Source organism: Marmota flaviventris, chromosome 9 (genome assembly GCF_047511675.1).
Source record: "Marmota flaviventris isolate mMarFla1 chromosome 9, mMarFla1.hap1, whole genome shotgun sequence".
In the NCBI taxonomy this organism is placed as follows: Eukaryota; Metazoa; Chordata; class Mammalia; order Rodentia; family Sciuridae; genus Marmota; species Marmota flaviventris.
Genome location: NC_092506.1, coordinates 63220710 through 63245641, shown reverse-complemented (window position 1 = coordinate 63245641; position 24932 = coordinate 63220710). Strand labels below are relative to the sequence as shown.

At 40.1% G+C, this 24932-nt stretch overlaps 1 protein-coding gene across 1 annotated transcript; it reads left to right on the top strand.

The window, feature by feature from the left end:
- The first annotated feature begins 5253 nt into the window (after positions 1-5253).
- Positions 5254-6219, top strand: LOC114098643 (olfactory receptor 2AT4-like). The gene has a single exon (XM_027942884.1). It carries the CDS (start codon positions 5254-5256, stop codon positions 6217-6219), a length of 966 nt encoding a protein of 321 aa, XP_027798685.1.
- Positions 6220-24932: the final 18713 nt, after the last annotated feature.

Below are 24932 nucleotides of genomic sequence, written 5' to 3'. Positions count from 1 at the left end.
AAAGTGGACTGCTGCTGCCTTACAGTGCCATTCGGGAGGGCCCGGAAGGGTCACCAGGGAAGTAAACACTATCAATGGGCAGAACTTGTGGCTGTGTATCTGCTTCTTTCACCTGGAAACTTCCTCTCACCTGGAAAAGCAAGAGGACTTTGAGGCCAGCCTGGGCAACTTAGCAAGACCCTGTCTTGAAATAAAAATAAAAAGGGCTAAGGATATAGCTCAGCGGCAGAGTACTCCAGGTGTAATTCCTCATGCTGGAAAGAGAAGGAAGGAAGGAAGGAAGGAAGGAAGGAAAGTGGGTGAGGTGAAGGGAAGGAAGAAGGAAGGAAAGGAAGGAAAGGGTGGATGAATTGATGGAGAGGAGGCTGAGTTGAGGTGGTAGACCTCTCAGAATGAGTGCAAATGCTGGAGATATTTACATCTCCAAAATCAGCAAGAGTAAGCAAAATCAAGTAGATAAGATGATCCATCCCATGGATGTCAATCAGTGTCTATCACAGTAGTGTGGATGGGGGTTATACATGGGTTCATCAGGGCTCATCTGGCTTAGTTTCTGATAAGTATCAAATATGCCACGCACAATGCGTGAACCATCACTCAAGGACACTCATCCCCACGGGTGGCAGGTTCATTTCACTGGATCTCTTTCATCATCTGGGGGAAGTGGTTTGTCTTTATTGTAGTAGAATCCTATTCCGGGTATGAATTTGCCTTTATTGCTCACAGTGTTTCTGCCAGTTTCACCTTCTAAAGATTTAATAAATGCCTTATTCATCATGATGATATCCCATATGCCCTTCTTTTGACAAAGAAACTCAATTTATAGCAAAAGAGGTGAAGCAGTAAATCTCATGCACATAGGAGTCACTAACCTTACAATGCATCCCATCTCTCAGAAGCAACTAGATTGGTTTAAGAATGGAGAATAACCTGCACTCCTAAAGACAGTTTTGGGTGCTGGCCAGATAGCAATCCCTGGCAGGTATGGGCACAGCCTGACAAGCTGAACTAGCAGTCAAAATGTAGAGCAGAATATATGGCCAGAACACACAAGTCTGGAAACCAAGAAGCAGGTTCTCACTAGCCTTAAGAACCCAGTTGCAAAATATTTGCTTGCTTCTCCTCAACTTCAAATTCTGCTAGTTTATACCTTTTAGTTCCTAAGTGTGGAATGCACCCACCTTTCTTCCTTTCTCTTTCCCTCCTTCCTCCCTACCTCCTTTCCTTCTTTCCTTCCTTCCTTCCTTCTTTACATTTCTGCCAGAAATGAAATAATCATTTCATTGAACTGTAAGTGGAGATAGCCACCTAAGCTTTAGGACTCCACATGCAACTGAATTAACAGGCAAAGAAGGGTACAGCTAATATATCTGAGGACAAAGAGGGAACACAATTGTGGCTATGTAATGGGAAGGAGAATTATTTCTAGAACCAGAGAAATCTCTGGAGAATATATTAGTACTTCTATGTGCAATTGTAAAAGTTAATGGAAAGTCAGCAAACCATTACAGGAAGATGTTTAATAATTAATAGCTCCATACCCAATCCTCTTGACCAGTATGTAATCCCATTATAGAGATGAGGACGCATGGAATAGGGCCCTGGGTCTGAATACTAGCTCTGCCTATAGACACCAGTGTTAAAATGGACAAGTTATTTCAGCTCCTGGACCTCATTTTCCTTCTCTTGGACTTCCTATATGCCCTGTTGTTTCTTCCTTCTCCTCTACCATTGAGAATATCAAATGGGTTAATGAGAATAAAAATACACTAGTATAAAATTCCACACCCTTGAGGGCTGTTAACAATGATTTCACTATCATCAAAGCCTGGGGACAAATCCTAACTCCTCACATCATTCATGCTCTAGGAGACGCCAGGATGTGATTCCTGAGGGATGGTAGGTGTGGTGCCGGGGGAGCACTAGTATTAGGGAAAGTACCTCAAGAGGTCTGCCTGAAAGGAGGGGCCCAAGGGTTTAATGGGCCGTGTCTCAGCCCCAGTCTGCTACTTCCACCAAGGCCTCACGTGGAGAACTATAGAACACACCAGTGTGGACCAGGCTCAGCAGGTACATGTTGCTGGGGATGGAGTGCCCAGAGACAGGCAGAGAAAGCTGGGATGGAAAGACAAGAACAGGGGGACCCATGGGCTACAAACCCGGGCCAGAGGTTAGGAAGATGAATTGGATATACACAGAGGCAGGCACCCAGAATCCAGAGCTGTGAAACCTTGGGCCAGATACCTCAGTATATCAGGGGAAGAGAGGTGTGTTCACTGGAGGAATTCAAACCATCTTGGCTAAGGCCTTCCCACACAAAGACAAAGCTGACCACAGCAGAAACCATTGAAAACATGGCAAACCTTGAGCTCTTACAAGTTCCAAGCTCTTTGTAAGCACTGCCTCATCATTCTCTCCATAGAGAAAACCCTATGAGGTTTCAGAGAGGGAAACAAGGCTCAGAGAGGGGAAAGTGATTTGTCCAATGTCACACAGCTGGAGGTAGGAACAGGGATTGGAATCTAGCCCTCTCTAGCTCCCAAGTTAGAACCACTACGCTGCATGTGGCATAATGAAGGTGAGGTTGCGGCCTTGCAGAGAGGGCTAGCTAAGCCGAAGAGCGCTCTCTCTTCCACTTTTGGGCATGGATCATGCAACATCTGTCCCTGAAAGCTCTGCTCTGCCAAGCACAGAGAAGACACACAGAAAATGGCTCATCGAATTGGAAACCCTCCAGGGATCCTTTCCTCAAACCCCTCACTGAACAGACTAGAAAACAAAGACTCAGGGGCTCAAGGTCACAATAAGCAAGCAGCAAGACTGCTCCAGGAGCCAGGATCTTGGTTTCTAGGAGGGGCTCAGCCTTTTGCAGCAGGCTGGCTACAGAAACAATCTCTGTTCTCGCCCCTTATCAGCTGTGGCCTGTCCTTCTCTGACCCTCAGTTTCTTCATTTGTTGAAGCCACATAACCCCTCCTTGGCAGGGTTGTGTGAAGAGAGGAGATGCTCATAAAAGTGCAGGTTGGACATTCAGGTGACTTTCTGTGTTTTCCCCCTATAGCTGACTTATAGATAATTCCTACAGGCAAGATCTGTGCCTTGAGATAGAGTCCTTTTGGCCCTAAGCACAGGATTGTATTCCTTAGAGGTAGCATATAAATCAGAACAACACAACCTTGAACTGTAAAATAAGTGTTAGAAAGCCCAGCCAAATTCCAATATTTCCTATGATGAACTAGTTGACTATGCTTTGAAGTATTAAATGTTAAATCTTTTGAAAAGTAGTTTTGATGACCCTACTTTGTTGGTGACCTAAGCCTGGGCTTCCTGTTAGATGGTCCAACAATGAAAATCCATGGACCATCTCTCCACCAGGATCTTAGCATCTGAAAAAAAAACAGTGTACAGAGGAGAGAGAAGGAAGGACAGCTAGACTTGGTGGCCTACTAGGGTCCCTTTAGTTTTGAACTTCTGAGTTTCTGTTCCTCCAATGTCCCAATTCAGCCTAACCCAGAAACAACAGCCCATGGCTTCTTCTAGGTGCCACAATGTCCAAGGAGGTACGGTTTGTGTCCCTCCTACTTACAGAATCTGTTTGAATGAGGTATGACTAATTGAGGGACAGCCCTCTGAATTTGGGACAAAGCAGTCTCATTCTTTTGCCTGGTTCTAGGACATTACTTCAAGGAAGCATTGGCATTGCCAGAAACCAATTTAGTATCTACCATAGAGAAATCCAGAGGAAAAGTTGAAATTTGGTTTTGTCTGATATTAACAATTTAAAAAAAGGGGGGGGGAAACAGAATTCTTTGTCCTAATGTTTTCCCCTTGGAAATATGAATCCCAGTAAAAAATGTAGATTCTCCAATAAAAAAATGTAGAGAAGAAAAGCACTGTCCTGGGAATCAAGGATCTGGCCCAGTTCCTAGCTGTATAGCCAGTGGCTGTAGCACCTGGGAAAGCCCCTGCCCTCTCTCTACACAGTCTCTGGCCTATGGGAGAAGTATTTAAAAAAATTTTAAAGTATTTTCCAGTTTTGATATTATTGGTTTTACACATGAGAGATTTTTTTTTTTTGTTAAAAGAATGGAACGTTAAAAGTGACTGAGGAAAACTGCACATGGAATCATCAGGAATAAGGAGAGAATGATACAAATTTGACATGAGGGTCACTTGTCCAAAGGACAAGCCTACAAAAGAGAAGAAATCAGTATTTCCTTTAGCTCAAAATCCCTAGGTTTTGGGTTGAAGCACTCATTTTTGATTCCTCTGGGAGAGATCCTTTTGTCTTGGAGCAGCTACTGGGAGCAGGTCATCTCCAGGTCATCTCTATCAGCAAGGCTCCCCAGGGCGCCTGCTGGACAGGGTTAGTTGAGTGGTCAAGCACAAGCTCCTGCTGGCTGCAGCAGTCACTGAGGAGGAATATTCTGTGAAATTGCAGAGATTGTCTGGATTCTCTTAGCAGAATTTTGGGAGAAGGTATTACCCGGACCCCAGTCAGGAATCACCCTTCCTACCAAGAGTCACTTCCTTCACTGTTAACAATGAAAAGAGCCCAATGCCCAGAGACAGGACCTGAGGACTCAGCTTAGATGGAGACAGAAGAACCACGACCCCAAGCAAACAAGAGAAAGAAGCCAGTCCCTGGTTAATAATTATAGCGGGAAGGCAGAGTGTGTAGAAAATCAGTTCTCCCTAGCTACACTGTGACAAAGATGTCCTTTTATTAAAAAAAAACCAAAAACTTGAAGTAGTGCCAAAAGAGAAAGGGAATTAGGGTCCTGGCTTAAGAGATCCGATATCCCCCAAAGGGTCATATGGAACATGAAAAAGAACACAGAAGTTCTTCCACAGCACTTAACACAACTGCAATTAAGTAATTATATGATTCATTGCTGAATGTATTTCTTTGCTACTAAAATTTCAGCCCCATGAGGTTAGAAACCTTCTCCTGCTTGTTCCACTTCTCTACTGTACGCCTAGCAAATGAAACATGGTTGTACATTGTAGGTATTTTTTCTATACTTAATTTTAAAAGGAAAGAGGGAATTACAGAATAGGATGAAGAGTCTGGGGATAGGACAGTCCCATTATCTATCCGCTATAATTACTTGTCAATAAACATGATTATATTAATTATAGATTGATTACTCTGTAATTCTCATTCCAGAATTTCAGATTGTTTTCTTTCCAGTGAGCCTGGTTCCCAGATGTTCCCACGACTCACCTCCTGAGCCTCCAGCATTGACCCACCATGGAGATCACACCCTGTAATGGATCAGGGGACTCCTCCGTCATCTTCTACCTTACGGGCATTCCTTCTCTTCCAAAATCCCTCTTCCTTCCTATCTTCTTCATCTTCCTTCTCCTCTACCTACTCATCCTAGTGGGCAATGCCCTGATCCTGGTGGCCATGGTGGCAGAGCCCAGCCTCCACAAGCCTATGTACTTCTTCCTAATTAATCTCTCAGCCCTGGACATTCTCTTTACTACAACCACTATCCCCAAGATGCTGTCCCTATTCCTGCTTGGGGACCGCCTTCTCAGCTTCCCGGCCTGCTTTCTGCAGATGTACCTGTTCCATGGCCTCAGCTGCTCAGAAGCCTTCCTCCTGGTGGTCATGGCCTATGACCGCTACGTGGCCATCTGCCGCCCACTGCACTACCCCGTCCACATGACCCCACAGACTAACGCTGCACTGGCGGCCAGTGCCTGGCTCACCGCCCTCCTCCTGCCCATCCCAGCAGTGGTCCAGACCTCCCAGATGGCATTCGACAACCTTGCCTACATCTATCACTGCTTCTGTGACCACCTGGCCGTGGTCCAGGCCTCCTGCTCCGACACCACCCCCCAGGCCCTCATGGGCTTCTGCATCGCCATGGTGGTCTCCTTCCTCCCCCTTCTCCTGGTGCTTCTGTCCTACGCTCACATCCTGGCCTCGGTGCTTCGCATCAGCTCCCGAGAAGGACGCTCCAAGGCCTTCTCCACCTGCAGCTCCCACCTCCTGGTGGTGGGCACCTACTACTCGTCCATTGCCGTGGCCTATGTGGCCTACAGGGCTGACCTGCCCCTGGACTTCCACATCATGGGCAATGTGGCCTTTGCTATTCTCACACCTGTCCTCAACCCCCTCATTTACACACTGAGAAACAAGGATGTCAAAGCAGCCATTGCCAAAATAGCATGTCCCCAGGAGCCAAAGAACATTGGGATTCCCTGACTCAGAGGGTCAATTCCATCTTCTCTCATAAACACAGCAGTACAGAGAAAAGTAGAAAATTCAGGCAGCAAGGCAGAGCAACGAGTCTCACAGTAAGTCCTAGGTATTCCTCCATTATAACCCAATGAGAATATTTTCCTTCATTCAAAGTCAGCATGGTTTAAGCACTAAGTCCTAAATGTCACAAGACTGTAAATACAATTGGGGTCACATTATCATTAAATCAATGTTCATTCTCAAAGACTGCAGATATTCAGCAACACATTTAGTCTTTCACTTGAATCTCTTCTTTCAGTATTTCTGAAAATCACTAGCTTCTCTGGCACATAGGTATAAATCACTCTTGTTCTTTGTGGAGAAGTAGCTCACAAACACCCCTCCCAGGAAAAACAGAAACGGTTATCTCAATCCTCAGTGGTTGCTAAAAAGTCACTGCCACTAAAAATATTTCAATGCCATCCCCCATATATCTGCTATCTAGTACCTCAGGGTGTCTTCAAGGCAGGTCTTAAAGGTGTCTCCACCCAGCTTACACTCAGTTAAGGGTGTCCCTGAGCACACCCATTTGAACAAAAAGTGTCACAGTTGTTTTAATTCTAAGCACACTGCGGTTTCTCTACCCATGACACTGGGTGGCTAAGTAGAGAAATTTCTCCTTATCAGTAGCATGCTGTTCCCACAGCCAACATTTTTTTCTCAAAATATAGTCCCCAGAGTTCCTCTTTCTGGCCTTAATAGTCGGTCCAGCCTCTCAATCCCTTCCTCTATGCTAAGTTTCCTCTTAAAGACCTGTCAGGTTTGTCCAACCAGGGAAATAAGAGAACAGTAAAAAGTATTTGGTGGGGAGATGGGTGACCCCAGTGACAGATGTCCTCCTCATCTTTGGCTCTTCGCAGATAATCTCATTCCAATTTCTAAGGTTCCAGTTTTTGCTAATCAAAGCATGAATTTTAACCATTTTCCTATTTCATAAAACCCAATGAAGATGGAAATTCAACCAATGCAATTCCACAAAGAATATGATTTGCTCCTGAATTCATCTCTCAGAGGTCTCAGAAATCCTGCTACAGCCAGAAAGGGTTTCATGAAGCAGAGTGATATAAAGCCACTGAGTTTCCTTGTTTGCCACCTGGGAATGGGACCCCTGTTTTCTATCTAAAATTTATTCATTCGATATTATGTTTATTCCTCGCTCTTTGAAATTGGTATCTAGACCTCTCTGGTGCTATAATCCTCAAGTTCTAAAGGAGACAGAATAATAAACTACCTTGTCCCTGAGTTCCATGAGCTATTAGAATTCAACCTAAGGATGTGAAGAGGAATATTTTTCTCTCTTTACTCCACTACCATGCAATAAACAACTCCAAAATTACCCCCATTTTACTACAGAAGTTCTGTTTGGGGCTCCTCTGTTCAGAACTTATCTTCTAGTAGCAATTTGAGTTTCAGGTGAAACTGGTTTATTGTGTCCCCAGATCATGACACCTTTTCATCTTCAGCAATCCTTGTAGATGGAACAAAGAATCATCTGGAGAGTGAACTGCGGTGATAAGGAATCCCCAGATAGTTTACTCACTATTTTCTTGTGGCTCCTCCTAAACATTTATCACAAGTAGACAAGAAATAATAACAATGAAAACAATATTTTCATCTGCAGTCATGAAATTGGTACAGTTTCTGTATTTGGCACAGTTTCTGTATTTCCCATGTATAAGTAGTTTCAACTTTTGCATATTAAAGAACATAATCAAGGGCCTGAAGTTGTAGCTCTGCAGTAGAGTGCTTGCCTTGCACAGGTGAGGCACTGGGTTCAATCCTCAGCACCACATAAAAAAATAAATAAGCAAAATAAAGATATTGTGTCCTTAAAAAAAGAAGAAGAACATAATCAAGAGAGTGAAAAGCAACCACAGGATGGAATAAAGTATTTGCCAGTCACATATCTAGTAGAGAATCAATACTCAGAATACATAACAAAAAAAAAAAACAGCCCTCTTTAAAGATGAGAAAGGACTTAGACATTTCTCTAAAGAAGATACAAAAGGCTGATAAGCACCAAAAAAAGATGCTCAACATCACTACTCTCTAGAGAAATGCAAATCAAAACTGCAATGAGGGACTGGGATTGTGGCTCAGCGGTAAAATGCTCGCCTCACATGTGCAGTACCCTGGGTTCGATCCTCAGCACCACATTAAAAAAAATAATAATAAGTGAAATAAAGATAATGTGTCCAACTACACATTAAAAAAAAAACCGCAATGAGACACCAGCATCTAGTGTCTCACCAATGGCTAATATTTGAAAAAAAAAAAGTGCTTGCAAAATGTGGAGAAATTGGAACACTTGGACACTGTTGGAAATATAAAATGGTAGAGCCACTATGGAAGATAGGACAGATCCTCAAAAAATAAAACAAAATTACCATAGGCTCCAGAAAGTCCACTGCTGGGCATATATCCCCAGATAATTAGGATCCCAAAGAGATATTTGTTTACCTAAGTTCATTGCAGCATGAGTCCCAATTGTCAAGAGGTGGAAACAACCTAAATGTCCATCCACAGATGAATGGAGAAAATAAAATGTGATATATACATACCATTATGGTTTAAATAGGAGGTGTCCCCAGAAGTTCATATGTAAGACAATGTAAGATGTTTAGAGGTGAAAAGATTGGGTTATGAGAGCTTTAACTCAATCAGTGCATTAATCCACTGATATGGATTAACTGGGCAGTAACTGTAGGTAGGTAGGGTGTGGCTGGAGGAAGTAGGCCCATGGGGTTGTGCCTTTAGCATCTATATTTTGTTCCTGGTGAGCAGAGCCCTCTGTTTCATGATTCCCATGACCTGAACTCCTTTTCTCCTCCATGCCCTTCTGCCATGATGCTGTGCCTCACTTGGGCCCAAAACTATGGTGTTGGCCATCTATGAGCTGAGACTTCTGAAACCATGAGCCCCAAATAATGTCTCCCTCCTCTAAAATTGTTCTTGTCAGGTTTTTGGTCATAGCAACACAGAACTGACTAAAACACATACAATGGAATATTATTCATCCACAAAAAGGAATGAAATTCTTATATTTGCTGCAATATAGATGAACTTTAAAGACCTTCTGCCAAATGAAATAAGCTAGTCATACTTTCACTTAAATAAGTAAAGTTCTTAGAGAATAGTCAAGTTCCTAGAAACAGAAAGTAGAACAATAGTTACTAGGAGTTGAGAGGTGGAATAATGGAAAGGTTTTTGATTGTTTATTTGTTTGTTTTTTAAGGATACAGAGCTTCTGTTTGAGATGATGAAAAAAATTCTGTAAATGGATAATGGTAATGGTGGGATAACATTGTGAATGTACTTAATGCCCCCAATCCATAAAAGTGATTAAATAGTAAATTTATCATAGCTTTTAAAAACTTTAAATAGTTTCAAACTAGGTGGGGTCATTCAGTAGCCTTGGGATTAGTTGCCCTTTTGACAGATGTCCACCTCTGTACCAACAAGCTGTGGTCAGAGGGAAAGGGATGGAGGGCAGTCATATGGTTTAACACTGACAATCAAGAACAGAGAAAGGGATGGGTGGGGGATCTTGGAAAGAAACAAGTCAAAGGATTTTTGACTTGTTCAAATTTTTAGTTATTCGGGAGGAATAAGTTCAAGAGATATATTTGCAATATGGTGACAATACTTAATACGAACATATTGTATATTTGAAAATCATTAAAAGAATAGATTTTAAATGTTCTCAGTGCAAAACAATGAGGTAATATATGTATCAATTAATTTGATTTAGCCATTCCACAATGTACACATATTTCAAACATTATGTTGTAAACAACAAATATATACAATTTTTATTTGTCAGTGAACTAAATAAATAAACTAAAAAGAATCACTGAGCAATTTGCCTTGAAAAGATGGGCAGGTGGGCACCTGAGGCCCTGTGCACTCCGGGAGGGACTCCCTGGTGGCCCTCAAGTAGAGGTTGTGAAGATGTGAGAGACAATGGGCAGTCTCCTCTCTCCCATTCTCCCTTCACCCTATTGCCTCTCACCCTACCCATTGGGTAGGTGTCACCCCTTCCCTCTCCTGGGTAAACCCTGGCCTCTTCCGTATGCCCCTGCTCCAGGCCATGCAGAGGCCATAGTGGGGCTTCTTGACTTGTAGATATGGTCACTGACCACCTTCCACATGACTTACAGGCTCGCTGTATCTGGCACTGTGATCCCTTTGCCTCAAGTCACCCAGTGGCTTCTCACATGACCCTTCTGACCTCCTTCCAGCTTTTTAAACTCACAAAGTTCTCATGGTCACCAATAACAAACTCTCCTTTTCTGGAAGCCCTCTTTCTCCTAAGTCAAATCAGGCTCCTCCTGAAGCATCTCTGCTCTGGCTCGTCATCCTGAAAGGTCAGACAGGCATCATTCTCGCGTGCCCCCAGCACTGTTTATTCCCCATCATAGCTTTTGTTTCAGGCCTTATGAGAGCAGAGCCCAGGGCACAGTGGACCCTTGAGCTTCTGTAGGCCCCATGCTTGTTCACTTATTCTCCTCTTTCAATCTTCTTTCCCACCAAAGCATTCTAATGTGCTGGATATAGGTCCATAGATAAAAGTATATCTTTGTAAAATATGCAGTGTTGTTTTGTACCTGTATGTATACATCTAATTTACATAACAGACTTGTCATAAGTCCAGTTATTTCTTTTTTTTTTTTTTTTAGAGAGAGAGAGAGAGAGAATATTTATTTATTTATTTAAGTTCTCGGCGGACACAACATCTTTGTTTGTATGTGGTGCTGAGGATCAAACCCGGGCCGCACGCATGCCAGGCGAGCGCGCTACCGCTTGAGCCACATCCCCAGCCCAAAGTCCAGTTATTTCTGACTTTTTTTTTCCCAATTCTTTTTTTCAGATCCATGTTGCTTTTATACATCTAAAGTTCTATTGGTTCCAACTGATGCACAATCCACTGGATGATTTCATCACATTTTACTTTTTCCTGGTGAAGGACACCCAAATTGCCTCTAACTCTTTACCACTAGTAGATCTTGATGAATGACCTTGTGTATATATCCCTTTAGGGACCCACAGAGGATTTGCCCTGGAATATATGCCAAGGAGTGAAACAGATTAGTCATGGGGTATGCATAACCTTGATTTGTAGAGTCCACATTTGCAAATTTGCCTACTCTCTTACCCAATACCAATAGGAAGATTCAGGGCCATTCTCAAACTTGCACAGAGCAGCCAAACTGAGTCCCCTGGGAGCAGTTTTTCAGCTGAGATCAAATAATATGGCCTTCTGCCTTAAGATGTCAGTCCTTTCAGTGCCTATCTAGAGTCACTTTTTTTTTTTTTTTTGCATTTTTGCACTCTCTTTTTTTGTGATTTCATGTTTAAAACATCTCCCAAGCATGATGCCAAAGTGTTGTCTAGTGTTGCCAAGTTAAGAAGGCTGTGATGTGCCTTCTGGAGAAAATAGGTGTGGTAGGTGGGCTTTGCACAGGCATGAATTATAGTGCTGTTGGCTGTGAGTCCATAGTCAATGAATCAATATTTGTTAAATAAGGTGTCTGTTTTTAAACAGAAACACATGTAAAACAAGACTATGTATTATTTGATTGACAAAAATATTGAAACTATAGGTTCACAGGAAACTAACCCTGTATTTCCCCTACAACTATTTTTTACTGTTCATTAATTCTGTTTGCAGTAACTTTACAGAATATAATTACTGCAAATAAAGAAAACTGTGCTTTAGATTGTTTCCCAGAATGATTGTGCCATTTTCATATCCTCACTAAAATTGGCTATATTCAACTCTCTAATTTTTTTCTCATCAGGATAAAAAACTACTCATTCTGAGTTGGGACATGCCTATAATCCCAGTGCTCGGGTGGCTAAGGCAGGAGGATCATGAGTTCAATGCCAGCCTCAGCAATTTAGTGAGGGCCTAAGCAATTTAGCAAGTCACTGTCTCTAAATAAAATATACAAAGGGGCTGGAGATGTGGCTCAGTGGTTAAGCACCCTGGGTTCAAACCCCAGTACCAAAAAATATATATAAACATAGCAATAAATTTGAGGGGAATTGCATTCTACTACTCCCCCCACTTGTTTGATATATCTCTCCATTTTTTCAACCCTTTTGATGTGTATCATTTAAGTTTTTAATTTTTCAACAAACATGGTAGTGCTTTTGGTAGCATAAACTTCATTATTTATGTAACTGTCATGAAAAGCATTTAAAAGTTTTTCTAGTTGCTATGCCAGTGGAAAACCAGTTTCTAGCTAACAAAGCGTTCCCAATCATTGCCCTATGTCACTAAATTCTAATTACCCTGTTGTGACTTGTATGGAATCTTCACTGGAGGAGTGAAGCCAGGTACGGTGGTGTCTGGAGAGTGTAGGTCTAGAGTGTGGGCCTGTCTTTTTCATGTCAGTAGCTTCAAGCCTTTCATAGGGCTTTAATGAATGCTTCAGCCCTTGGCACACAGTGTCCCTCAGCATTGCTGCCCTGCCTCTCTCTAAACAATCATCTCATCAGATCCCACATTGTAGGATAGATACACTCATGTCCAAAGAGCAAGAACATGCATTTCCTAAGGACTCAGGGTAAATGAAAAACAAACAAACAAAACAAAACAAAAACCTGCCCAGTTCTAATGGCTGAGATCCTTCCATTTCCATTAAGCTGTCTCTGCTCATTAAGTATCCCTACCTTAATCTTTTAGGAAAATGAATGGCAGATTCATACTCAATAAGTGAAAACAAAGTCAAGGATTAATTTTCCTCAAAAGGCCCAGGGAACTGAAGGGTGATTCATGGTGACAGTGTGATGGAGACGCCAGACCTGGTTATGCAATGAAGTTATAAGAATATTATGATGAAGAACCAATGCCTGGGGAAAGGGTTGGTTTTCCTATACTTTGTAACTTTCTGAATTCAGTGGAAATATAGCTACATCGCCTAATTGCTTGGCCAATTAACTGCTGTCTAAACCATATCCTTGTAGGCTTAGTTCTTAAAACTATAGGGTTTTAGGGAGGAAAACTCAAGTTCGAGTTACTGTTGCCTGTGGTGAAGGCCGCTTTGCCATAACACTGGCAGGTGTTTTACTGTCTTTGTTTTGCACCTGTGAGCTACTTATCTTAAATTAACTTCCCTGTGCATGGTCTTGGGTCACATAACCCACCCATGTTGTAATGGTTAAAAAATAATGTCAAATATCCTATAAATTTAACCTTAGCTCAGGCCCAGAACCTCAGAGCACTAGCTTATCCAATTTCCGATTTCCCAGGGGCAAATAAACCTCTGAGTTCTCCAACCTTCTGAGTGATGCTTGGTCTCTTGCTGAGCGCGATTTTCCGTAACAACCAGCAATACCAAGCTGCTTCTGGAACTTCAGTATGCCTGGAAATCCTCCTAAGGTTTCTGGGCTCTGTTCTCATTTTTCCATCCAGTAGGTCTTAGGTGGGGCCGAGGATTTGCAATTCTAACACAAATAAGTGGACAGCAAGTACTCAGTAAACACTGGCTTTTAATAATATTGTGCAGAACGACAAGTTGAACACAGTGTCCATTGTTATACTCAGCATTGCCCTATGAGTTTCTCCTTAAATGCAGTGGAAGAAAAGAGTTTTATCTAAAAGTAAACTACTGTCTTTTCTTTTGTCAGGTAATGGAATACTTCATAACCAGCCAAATTCTTTTTTGCCTGGCTGACAGGAACTCAGAACCTCTTTCTCATCTTTTGCACCTTTCTTTGTCAAGAACCTAAAAATATCTATTTCTCTTCTCCCTCCCTCTAAATTATTTTTGTTATGTTTTGTCCTATTTCACCTTGTCTTCAGTTCCTAAGCTATCTCAGATCCTTCTTATACAACAAATATAAATAAACACATAGGTATTATACATAAGTGTAATGTAATTATGAAGACCCCTGCTTAAAACAAAATAATGACCACCAGAAAAATGTGAGGACTAGATACTGTTTTGCGTTACCTTTTCTTTTCAGTAGATTATTTTGGATGATCTCCAGTTTCAGGGAATCTTCCTTTCCCTGAACTGTTTAATTAATGATCCTCAGGGAGAGTGGGCCTTCAGACCTGAGCAACCGTCATAAGGGAAGTGGTAGAGTAATACTGACTACCAGCACCTAAGCCAAGCCAGCAGCTGCTCCTATGGTGTGAGGTAAGAGTCTGATGAGATTTCACTGGCATTTCTCTCTTACTGGGGACCACCTTTGGCTGGAATTTCCATTCATTTCAGTTGCCAGTGGATCAATATTCAGAGATGAACTTTATTGTCCCAGAGGACCCTTGGAAAAGGACTGGGAAGGGGCTATTGCTCTCTCCTATTGGCTCATCTGCCCAGGTTTGGACCCTAACCATGTTGACTGATCACCAGGGAAGGCCTGGGCATATCAGCCCCTCAAAGAGGAGAAATATCCCTGAGGAGATGGAGTGACATGGGGTTGGGGGGTGGGGTTGTCTATGCGTGTTTAAAGCCTTAGGGAAGAGTATGAAGCAACTGGACAAGGGGAAGTTCAGGTTCAGGTTCAGAGTAGAAACCCATCCCTAAAACTGCAAATTTACTTCCCCCCCCCCCCACCCCAGTGCCTCCTAATAAATTCTGAAGTGCCAAATAAACGTCTTTCCTGACTTTAAGTCCCTGATGGATCAGAGGCCCTAGGATCAAGAGACCAAGAGTCAGAGCCCTAGCTTCTCTTATTCTAAATATTTATGATCCCCAAGGCAAGATTTTGAGAGTAAGATTCAAATATTCTATTATCTTAAACCATTCTCCGATTATAAGATATTAAAATTCTAAGGTTTGAGATCTATGGTTTAAAAAGTGAAGTTTTACAACTTAGACAAGATGATCACAAGGGCAAAGAAGTAAAAATCTAAAATTCTGTGAGTTTAGAGAGCTTAGATTCGTAGAGTCTAAAATACTAAAACCTTCAGAATCTAAGTTTTTCAATGGCTCCAAATTCTTAAAAGTTGAAGTCTAACAGTAAAAAATGGGATCTGCAGTTTTATGACTTTATACCTAATCACTGGTGGCACTTGAACAAATAAATCAATTTTCCAGCCCATCTACCAAGAAGTGATTTACACCTTCCAAGATAGTGCTCAGAAGCGAACCTAAGTGAAGGTCATGCTGTTCATTCCCAGCAAGCCAGTTCCTCATAAGGCCTGACCATTTATGATGGTGGACCTCTTCTCCACCTTCCTACCTTCTCTGAAGTGCTGGAGTGGACCCGTGGTGCTTTTCTGTGTGCCTAGGATCTCTTCTTTTTAGGAAAATCCCTGCCCCACTCATGTGTCTGTAGTGAGGCTATTGACCACACAGGTGGGCACGTGACTCAGTATGATGAGAAAATCACCACATCCTGAACACAGTGAATCTTCTACAAATGAGCCCAGGGACTTGTCAAGAATGATGTATATAATGGGAAAGACAATGTTGAGGACTTCCGTCACCTGGGATGATGAGCTATAAAGACAGTATCAGCGCTGTGAGTCAAGATTTGTTACTGGCCAACTCAGGTGGAAAGAGCCAGGGCTGACTCACCTTCAGGCACAGTAGGTACAGTGCCTAGAGTACACCATATTTTTAGGACTCAGATCAGCAATTTCAGAAGTCAAACCATTTCCTTAGAATTCCCAGGTAAGTGAACAAGTAAATTCCTTACACAACTTGGACATGGACATAACCATTTATGTTGGCTTCCCAGAACCTTGCTAGGTTTGAGGAGCCTTTCCTTGTTTCCCAGTCTCCCTTGCAAGTAGAGCCCCGGCATGTGGCCTAGCTTCTCCGGTCCCAAAGAGATTCTGTAAGCCACTGATATCCTTTAGGAAAATAATTTGCTAATTAAGCCAGACAGAGTGGTTTTCTGTTATTTGCAGGTAAGACCCTGACAGGTACAGCTAGTTAGAGCTAGGCTTGTCTCTCTGGCAATCAAGTTTTTTTTGCTAAAACACAGAGGAGCCCTCTTCTGCATCTGTACCTTCCTCCAGGTCCAGAACAAGTCTATGCTCTTTTAGTAGCAACAGCTCAGCTCTTTTATCCCTGGAGAGAAAGGACAGGTCAGGCTGAGCACTTATTCAGGGCAGGAGTACAGAGACCAGGATAACCACAGAGCACAGCATGAAAGGTCAGTGTGATTCCAAGACTCCCCAGTGCCTTTGTCTTTTCTCTCCTGACTCTAGCACCTTTTTTATCTGGAACCTTTCCTCTGATATCATCTTTAGAAGGTAGGGTGCAAAGAAAATTATTTTGTTTGCTCCATTCTCCTCCCACAAGCATCACAGTCATTCTCCTGTAAGAAGATGTAAGAGAAGTACCTTCAGGACTGCCTGAATTGATGGACTTGGGGAAAAAATCAGGACCTGCTGTAAGGACAAGCTGCTGATGGAGAAGAAGAAAATCCCAGGAAAAGGAAATGCAGCCCAACAGGAATCCAGAAGGACAAGGGAAGGGCCTCAAGAGATCCAAACCTACAGTTTAGTCTAAGTACCTATATCTACCCCATGGTCACACAGCCAGCACCATCATCTCATTCACAGCCACCATCTTAGCCATTGTCCCCAAAGCATCTTGCACACCTTCAACCTGATCTCAGCATCCTGAAGATACTAACAGTCTCCTTTTCTCTTCCACTGGTGGTCTTGTATCCCTGCTACAGTACAGCTCTGACGCTATATGTCTCTATCAACTCCCTTCTTTGATTAGGGGCCTTACTTCCTCTTAGACTACTTGCTTCTCTCAGATTTGCTTTTTCTTCTAACTATGCCTGTGTCCTCTTGTCATCCCTCAAGTCCTGGAAATGGAGACCAAGTATGATTCATCTGCATCCTTAGAGCTCAGTACAAAGTCTGACAGAACAAGGGCTAAATCTTGTGACTAAGTTGCATCCTAGACAGTAGGTTATCAGTAGATGCCGATTGATTGGTTTTCAACTCTGTCATTTAATAAAGATGTTTCTTGGATTAGTTTACTGATGTCTTCCAGGTTAAAAGAAAGAGAAAGACCATGCTTCCTCCCAATATCTAAATGGAGGGCAGATAATAAGTATGGAACAGCAAGGTTTATCATAAGGCAAGTTGATGTCCTTGAGGTACAGATTCCAGTGAATGCAATGGAAAGAACTTTCAAAGATAAATAGTAATAATAAATAAATAAATGTAATAAAGAACTAACTGTGCAGTGTTGAAGGGGAGAGCATATTTCAAGAAAAATTGGTGCAGGAAAATCAATACCTATGTATACCTTGGTTAAGTTATCAAACTCCAAGGATAAAAAAAAATTCAAGCATTTAAGAAGAAAAATTCTTCTCAGCATTATTCAATGTCACAACATGATGGGACAATGTCTCTGAAGTCATTTAAGATGAAACACAACAGGCAATTGTTCTCAGACATGAAGGAGCTCAGGCAGTAGAGCACCTGTGAGCTCTTCATTAAAAACTTATCACAGCTGGGTGCAATGGTGCACACCTGTAATCCCAGTGGCTATGTAGGTTGAGACAGGAGGATCCAGAGTTCAAAGCCATCCTCAGCAACAGTGAGGCACTAAGCAACTCATTGAGACCCTGTCTCTAAATAAAATACAAAATAGGGCTGGGGATGTGACTCCATAGTTGAGTGACCCTGAGTTCAATCCCCGGTACTCCACCCCCCCCCCCCACACACACACAAAAAAAAAAAAAACGACTACAGTGTTGAAGAGATAGCATGAATGAGGCTATGGGTTCAACCCCTAGTGCTGCAAACAAAACAAAACAAAAGCTCTGCTATGTAGCCCATAATCTCAGTTATTTGAGAGCTGAGGCAGGAAGATCGCAAGTTTGAGGCCAGCCTGGGCAATTTAGCAAGATCCTGTCTAAAAATAAAAAATAAAAAGGTCTGGGGATGCAGCTCAGTGGTAGGGTACCCCTGGGTCCAATCCTCAGTACTAAAAAAAAGAAAGAAAAAGGACAATGATAAAACAGTAAACAATCCACTTAAACATGGAATCCAGACTAAAGAATTCTGGGGCTTATCACTACAGAATAGAAATTTATGTTCTAAACTTTGACAAAGTAAAATTAATAATACAAATAACAAACTTGCTCTGAAGATCAAAGGGAAGTGAGAAGAAGTGTGCAAAAGTTAATATCCTAAAGTTAATATCCTCTAAAATTAAAATGAGAAATTAAAAAATAATGACTCTGAACTCTTAAAGTTTTCATAATCTTTTTATTTCTTATTTCTTATGCTTCTTTTAGGAGTTAATCATTCTTAAGCTGAATATACATTTATCTTAAGTCCATAGGTTTCTTCAGTTTAATTTGTTTCTTTTTCTTTTGTTAAGTTTAAGTAAAATAAAATTCAACTGTTTTAATAGGACTTGCTTGTGTTTTAATGAAAAGAAGAGAAACTTCATACTGAAAATAAATAAAGGTGTTCTGATTCAGTCATTGAACTGGCACAATTGCTGATTCCTCCTACCACCGCAGGGAAAAACCCGGATGCTGAGAAAACTATAAGCAGTTCCTGGCGTGGTGGGGCCCATCTGAAGCTGGTAGACTAGAGGGTGGGAGCATTGGTTTTGGATAGAAAGTAGCTTTGAAGGATTGTAGGAGACAAAGCAAAAAGGGAATAATTGGAATTCTGCTTTGACATCTCTCAAAGCATTGTCTCAGGACAAACTATTCCTGCTCCCTAAAGCAGCAGCAATTTGGAGCTCAATTCCAGGTGACCTCACAAGCAAAATGATGGTAATATGGAAGTACATCTGAGAAACTGAGAAACAGAAGTTTAGATAACAGTATGAGACTTTGTCTGTGCATACTTCCCCACCAGAGGCCTGGAAATGGGTAATTGCCATCTAAGCACAGTCTGATCCTAATGCAGCTTCTCCCTGTAAGGCAAGAGGTGATAACTTGATCTCCTGAGGAGTGATTTTTTTCAGGGAGGAGGTGATTCAGTATGGTATTCCCAACCTGGAGTTCCTCTGCTGTCCACATCCTGAGCTAATCGGATCTTACACAGTTTGGATCTGACCTTTCCTTGTATGAAGTGACAGATCCCAGAGAACCAATGTCTTTGCAGGAACAAAACTCCTCTTTGAGGAGCACAACCAATATTAAGGAAAAACAACATACACAGGATTACAGGTTTCCATAGTAGCAGAAATATTGAAGCAGAAAGATCAAGAATCAAGTTTAGCTTTAAAATATTTTACATGGACATAACTTTCCTATGTTCATACACGAATACATGACCTGTATAACTCCATATCATCTACAACCACAAGAATGGGAAGTTATACTCTATGTATGTATAATATGTCAAAATATACTCTATTGTCATGTATATCTAAAAAGAATAAACAAAAAAGTCACCCCCAAAAAAACCTCCTGCCTAACCTACCTACTAAAACCTTCCCACTCTAATAAATCTAATTAAATTAATGAATATATATATATATATATATATATATATATATATATATATATATATATATATCTGGGCATGGTGGCTCATGCCTGTAATCCCAGTGGCTCAGGAGACTGAGACAGGAGGGTTGAGAGTTCAAAGCCAGCCTCAGCAAAAGTGAGACACTAAGCAACTCACTGAGACCGTGTCTCTAAATAAAATACAAAATAGGGCTGGGGATTTGACTCAGTGGTCCAATGCCCCTGAGTTCCATCCCCGGTACATTCCCCACCCAAAAAAGAAAGAACAAACAAAGAAAGAAAGGCTGGGGATGTGGCTCAGTAGTAAAGTGCTCCTGGGTTAAATCTCTAATACCTCCCCCCAAAAAATTACAATTATGAGTTAAGACACTAGCAATTTATAATACAGTTGAGGAAACAAAAAAGATTCAAGCAGAAATATTAAAGATGAAAAAGTCAATAGTCAAAATAGAGAATACAATCCATGAAATTAAAATAGAATATATAGGAAACTGGAAAACTACTTTGAAAAAAGTGCCTACAATTGAGAAATAATTTTTAAAGAAGTATATTTAATGTTAACTATTTTAAAAACCACTTAGAGATATGAAGAATTTCAACAGAGAAACTATGATAAAGACCCAAATAAAAATTCTAAAATTGTAAAATACAATAATTCAAAATAAAATTGAATGCATAAGCTCACCAGCAAATTAGATACCTAAAGAAAAATGTAAATGATCTGCTACACACATCAGAATAAAATATCCAGAATTAGACACAATACAACAAAAAGCATAACAAATACAGAAGAGAGTATAAGAACTATATACAATGGAGAAAGAGGATCTAACACGAAACTCAATCACTACTAGTAGAAAAAAATGGAGAAGTTTTACTATTCAAAGGCAAATGATTAAGAATTTTTCAAATTCTAACTAAAGACATCAATCCGTATATTCAAATAACACTACACCCTAAAACTCTAATGAGAATAAATAGGTATATATCATAATAAGGTTGTTAAAAACCAAAGAACAATAAAAACTCTTAAATAAGACAGTTTTTTAAAAAGACAAATTCCCCTCAGTAAACAACCTTTATATACTGGCAGTAGATTTTTTATAGAAATGATGAAAAAAAGACAATGTAATATTTTCAAAGTAGTAATAAAATAATTGTCAACCAAAAAATTTATACATCCTTTAAAAGAACTAAATACAATTTTTTGACAAACAAAAGCTGAAAAATTCATTATCATCAAACCTATTCCAAAGAGAAAACTAAATTCAGATAGAGGCCTTTAGATGCAAGAAGTGGATATCAACAAAAGTGGTTAAATATGCAGGTAAATTAATATATGTTGTTACTGCATAATCCCGTAATTTTATCAGTCTTGTTTCTGACAGTGCTGCCATCTGGCTTTTGCAATTCCACAATAGTTCCATCCTAAATGATATTTGTGAACCAAGTTCCACAACAATATCTCCTACTGTTGTGTAGCAGGAGGCCAGGACTCCAATCAAGCTTTGTCACAGCCTTGCCATGTGTCCCTCCCATACCTTGGAGCTTCAGTTCTCTCTCTGTAAAATGAGAAACTTAGACTAAATGTCTGTAAGGGCTCTTCCTAATATGAACCACTAGGATGCTGAAAGCTGCTTATAGATTGAGGGATTTGAATGCTCTTAAAAAGGCCTGTCTTCGGGCTGGGGTTGTAGCTCAGTGGTAGAATGCTCACCTCAAATGTGTGAGGCACTGAGTTTGATCCTTAACACCAGATAAAAATAAAATAAAGGTATTACGTGCATATACAACAACAACTATATATATATATATATATATATATATATATATATATATATATAGAGAGAGAGAGAGAGAGAGAGAGAGAGAGAGAGAGAGTTAGATATGCACCTGTCTTCAGGGAACATTTTGAATTAACTATTTTTCCCACTGCCTTTTTCCTTTGAAGCAAATTGGTAACCATTCATTCACCCAATACACATTTATGAAAAAAAAAACAACTATAAGCTAGACCTAACAAGACAAAATTCCTGTCTTTGTGGAAACTACACTCCATAAAAGAACAGAGAAAAATAAGCAAGATAATTACAATTTATGTAGTGCTATAAATGAAGTAAACTATCAGACACATGTGTGGCAGACCTAGTTCATGATGTGAATTCAGATAGGTTACTTTCCTATTTCTTTCCCTGTAAAAAGAGAATAACAATCTTGGGTGGGGTTAGGAAAGGATGAGCACAGGATGGTTTCCATGCACTGCACTGCCATGATAGTGAGAGAATCAGCTCAATTGTTGGAGGGGAATACACTTATGACCTAGCTGGGGAGAGGAGATTCAACTTAGGGCATGGAAGTCAGGGCCCAGAGGAGGGGAGGAGAAGACCAATAATCAATATTGCTGAGAACTTGCTGTGGGCCCTGCATGGAGACACCAGCTTTAGATTATTTTTTCTCACAACAAACTAGTCATGAAAGCATTACTGCCCCATTTTACAGAGAAGGAAACTAGGAGTTTGAGAAGTGAAGTGACTTTATAAAGTGGCAAAAAGAGGCTTCACGATCAGATTTCTCTGACTCCAAATCTGATGCTGATTCAGATATTTAAACTTTTTTTTTGATGAGCTAAATATAGGTATAATATTGATACTCTGTATTCTTTGAAATGAAAGGAAAGGGAAAATGTGTCAAGTTTGAAACATTAGGAAAGTGGAAAAAGTGGATTCTTATCTTGGTCTTTGAGGGTGAGTGGGTTTGGGACAAAGAAGAAGAAAGAGGCAGAGAGTTTGAGGCACTGGAAGAGACCTGACCGCTGGCTCAAGTAAGGGATACAGAAAGGTGGTTCGGGAAAGATGAGGCTGGAAATGTGGACTGACCTAGTAAAGAGCCTGGAGTGCCTCATTAAGGAATATAGTCTTGGTCCCTGGGCATTTAGGAGTTGCAGGAGATGTGCAAACAAGGTAAGGACATTCCATAGGAAATTAGATTTGGGGTCAAAAACCTAGATTGGAGTGATGATTTTCTCAAATATTAGCTGTAGGATTGTGGGTTTATCTCATTTCTCTTCATCTCATATACTTCATCAATAACATATCTGACCTATACAACTGTGTTTATCATTGTATTCCTCAGCACCTGACTCAGGACCCATCATCTAACAGGCAATTAATAGATGAGCTCTGCTGAAATAGGTATAACCCCAAAGACCTAAACATAATAACTAAAACCTCAAAACTCATAGAAGAAAACTGTAGAAAAGCTTTATGACACTAGACGTGGCAGTGATTTCTTGACTATGACACCAAAAGCATAAGCAAGAAAAGAAAAAAATGAATTGGACTTCAGCAAAATTTAAAATTTTAGTGCATCAAAGAATACTATCAACAAAGTAAAAAAGTAATTCATATAATGAGGAAAATATTTGCAAATCATAGAACTGATAAAAAAATTGATGTCCTGTGTGTGTGTGTGTGTGTGTGTGTTCCTAAAACTCAACAACAAAAGAGCCAAAATCAAACAACTCAAGTAAAAATGGAAAAAGGACTTTGGTAGCCATTTCTTCAAAGATATACAAGTAACCAATAAGCACACACAGCACTCAACATCACCAATCATCAGGGAAATGAAAATCAAAACCAGAAGTATTGGCAAGGATATAGAAAAATGAGAAACTTGTGCATTGCCACAGGAATGTAAAATCGTTCAGTAACTGTGGAAAAAAAATAGTGCAGTCACTGTGGAAAACAGTATTTCAGTTCCTAAAAAACTAAATAGAATTATAGATTCCAGGAATTCCACTTCAGGGTATAGCACACATATGACAAGAAACACAATCCTTGCAAAAAAATAGTTTGGAAGAGTCACTTCACAAATAAATAACAGTAGCTCATGATAAACAAACAAACAAAAAAAGCAAACTCTAGGGAGAATAGGGAGAATCAGATGTGTCTGGTGTTACCACATTATAATACTCAAAATGTCCAATTATTGACCAAGAAAACTTAAGAGGCATTCAAAAAAAAGTTTTTGTGTAACCCACTCACAGGAAAAAAAATTAATTAATTAACAGTAACTATCCTTGAGGAATCCCAGATATTGGAATTTCTAGAGAAAGAATTTAAATTACCTGTCTTATATGACCAAAAAGCTAAAGGAAACATTGAGGAAAAAAATTAAGGAAATCAGAAAAAAAAAACATGTTTCAATAAATAGAGAATATCATTAAAGAGAATGAAATTATAAAAAGGAACTAATTAGAAATTATGGAGTTGAAAAGCCCAAAGATTAAAATGGAAAAAAAAAATGCTACATGGGTTCAACAGTAGATTTGAACAGGCAGAATAAATCAATGACTTGAAGATAGATTGATTGAGATACCTAATATGAGGAGCAGAAAGAGAAAGAAATGAAGAAAAATAAACAGAGTCTAAAAGACCTGTGGGACACCATCTAGCATATGCACCATGAAAGTACGAGAAGAATAGGAAAAAAAAGTACAAAATATAAATAATTGAAGAAACAATAGCCAAATATCTCCCAAATTTGATGAAAGACATGAATCTTTACACCCAAGAAACTAAACAACTCAAAGAAATTCACACTAAAATAAAATTATCAAAAGACAAATAATTTTGAAAGCAGCAAGAAAAAAAGTGGTCACATCAGAGGGATTTTTTTTTTGGGGGGGGTGATGTTAAGTATTGAACCTAAGGGTGCTCTGCCATTGAACTCTATCCTCAGGCCTTTAATTCTTTCAAAAAAATTGAGGGGCTGGGGTTGTGGCTCAGTGGTACAGTGCTCACCTAGCATGCATGAAGCACTGGTTTCAATCCTTAGCACCACATAAAAATAAAATAAAGATATCGTGTCCACTTAAAACTAAAAAAATAAATAAATATTTTTAAAAAATTGAGACTGAGTCTTGCTAAGTTCTGAAGGCTGACCTCAAACTTGCAAGTCTTCTACCTCAGTTCCTGGGATTACAACTGCAATTGCAGGTATAACTGATTATCTCAATTACTAATATTATAGATGTGCCACTGTTCGAGGGCTCTTAAATAAGACTTACACCTGACTTTTTATCAGAAACCATGAAAACCAGTAGGCAATAGAATGACATATTTAAAGTGATGAAATCAAAAGTCTCTCAACAAAATTCTATATTTTGCAAAATAATTTCTCAAAAAATAAATAAAAATTAAGATATTCCAAGATAATCAAAAGTTGAGCTCAAACCTTCCCTGTAAGAAATA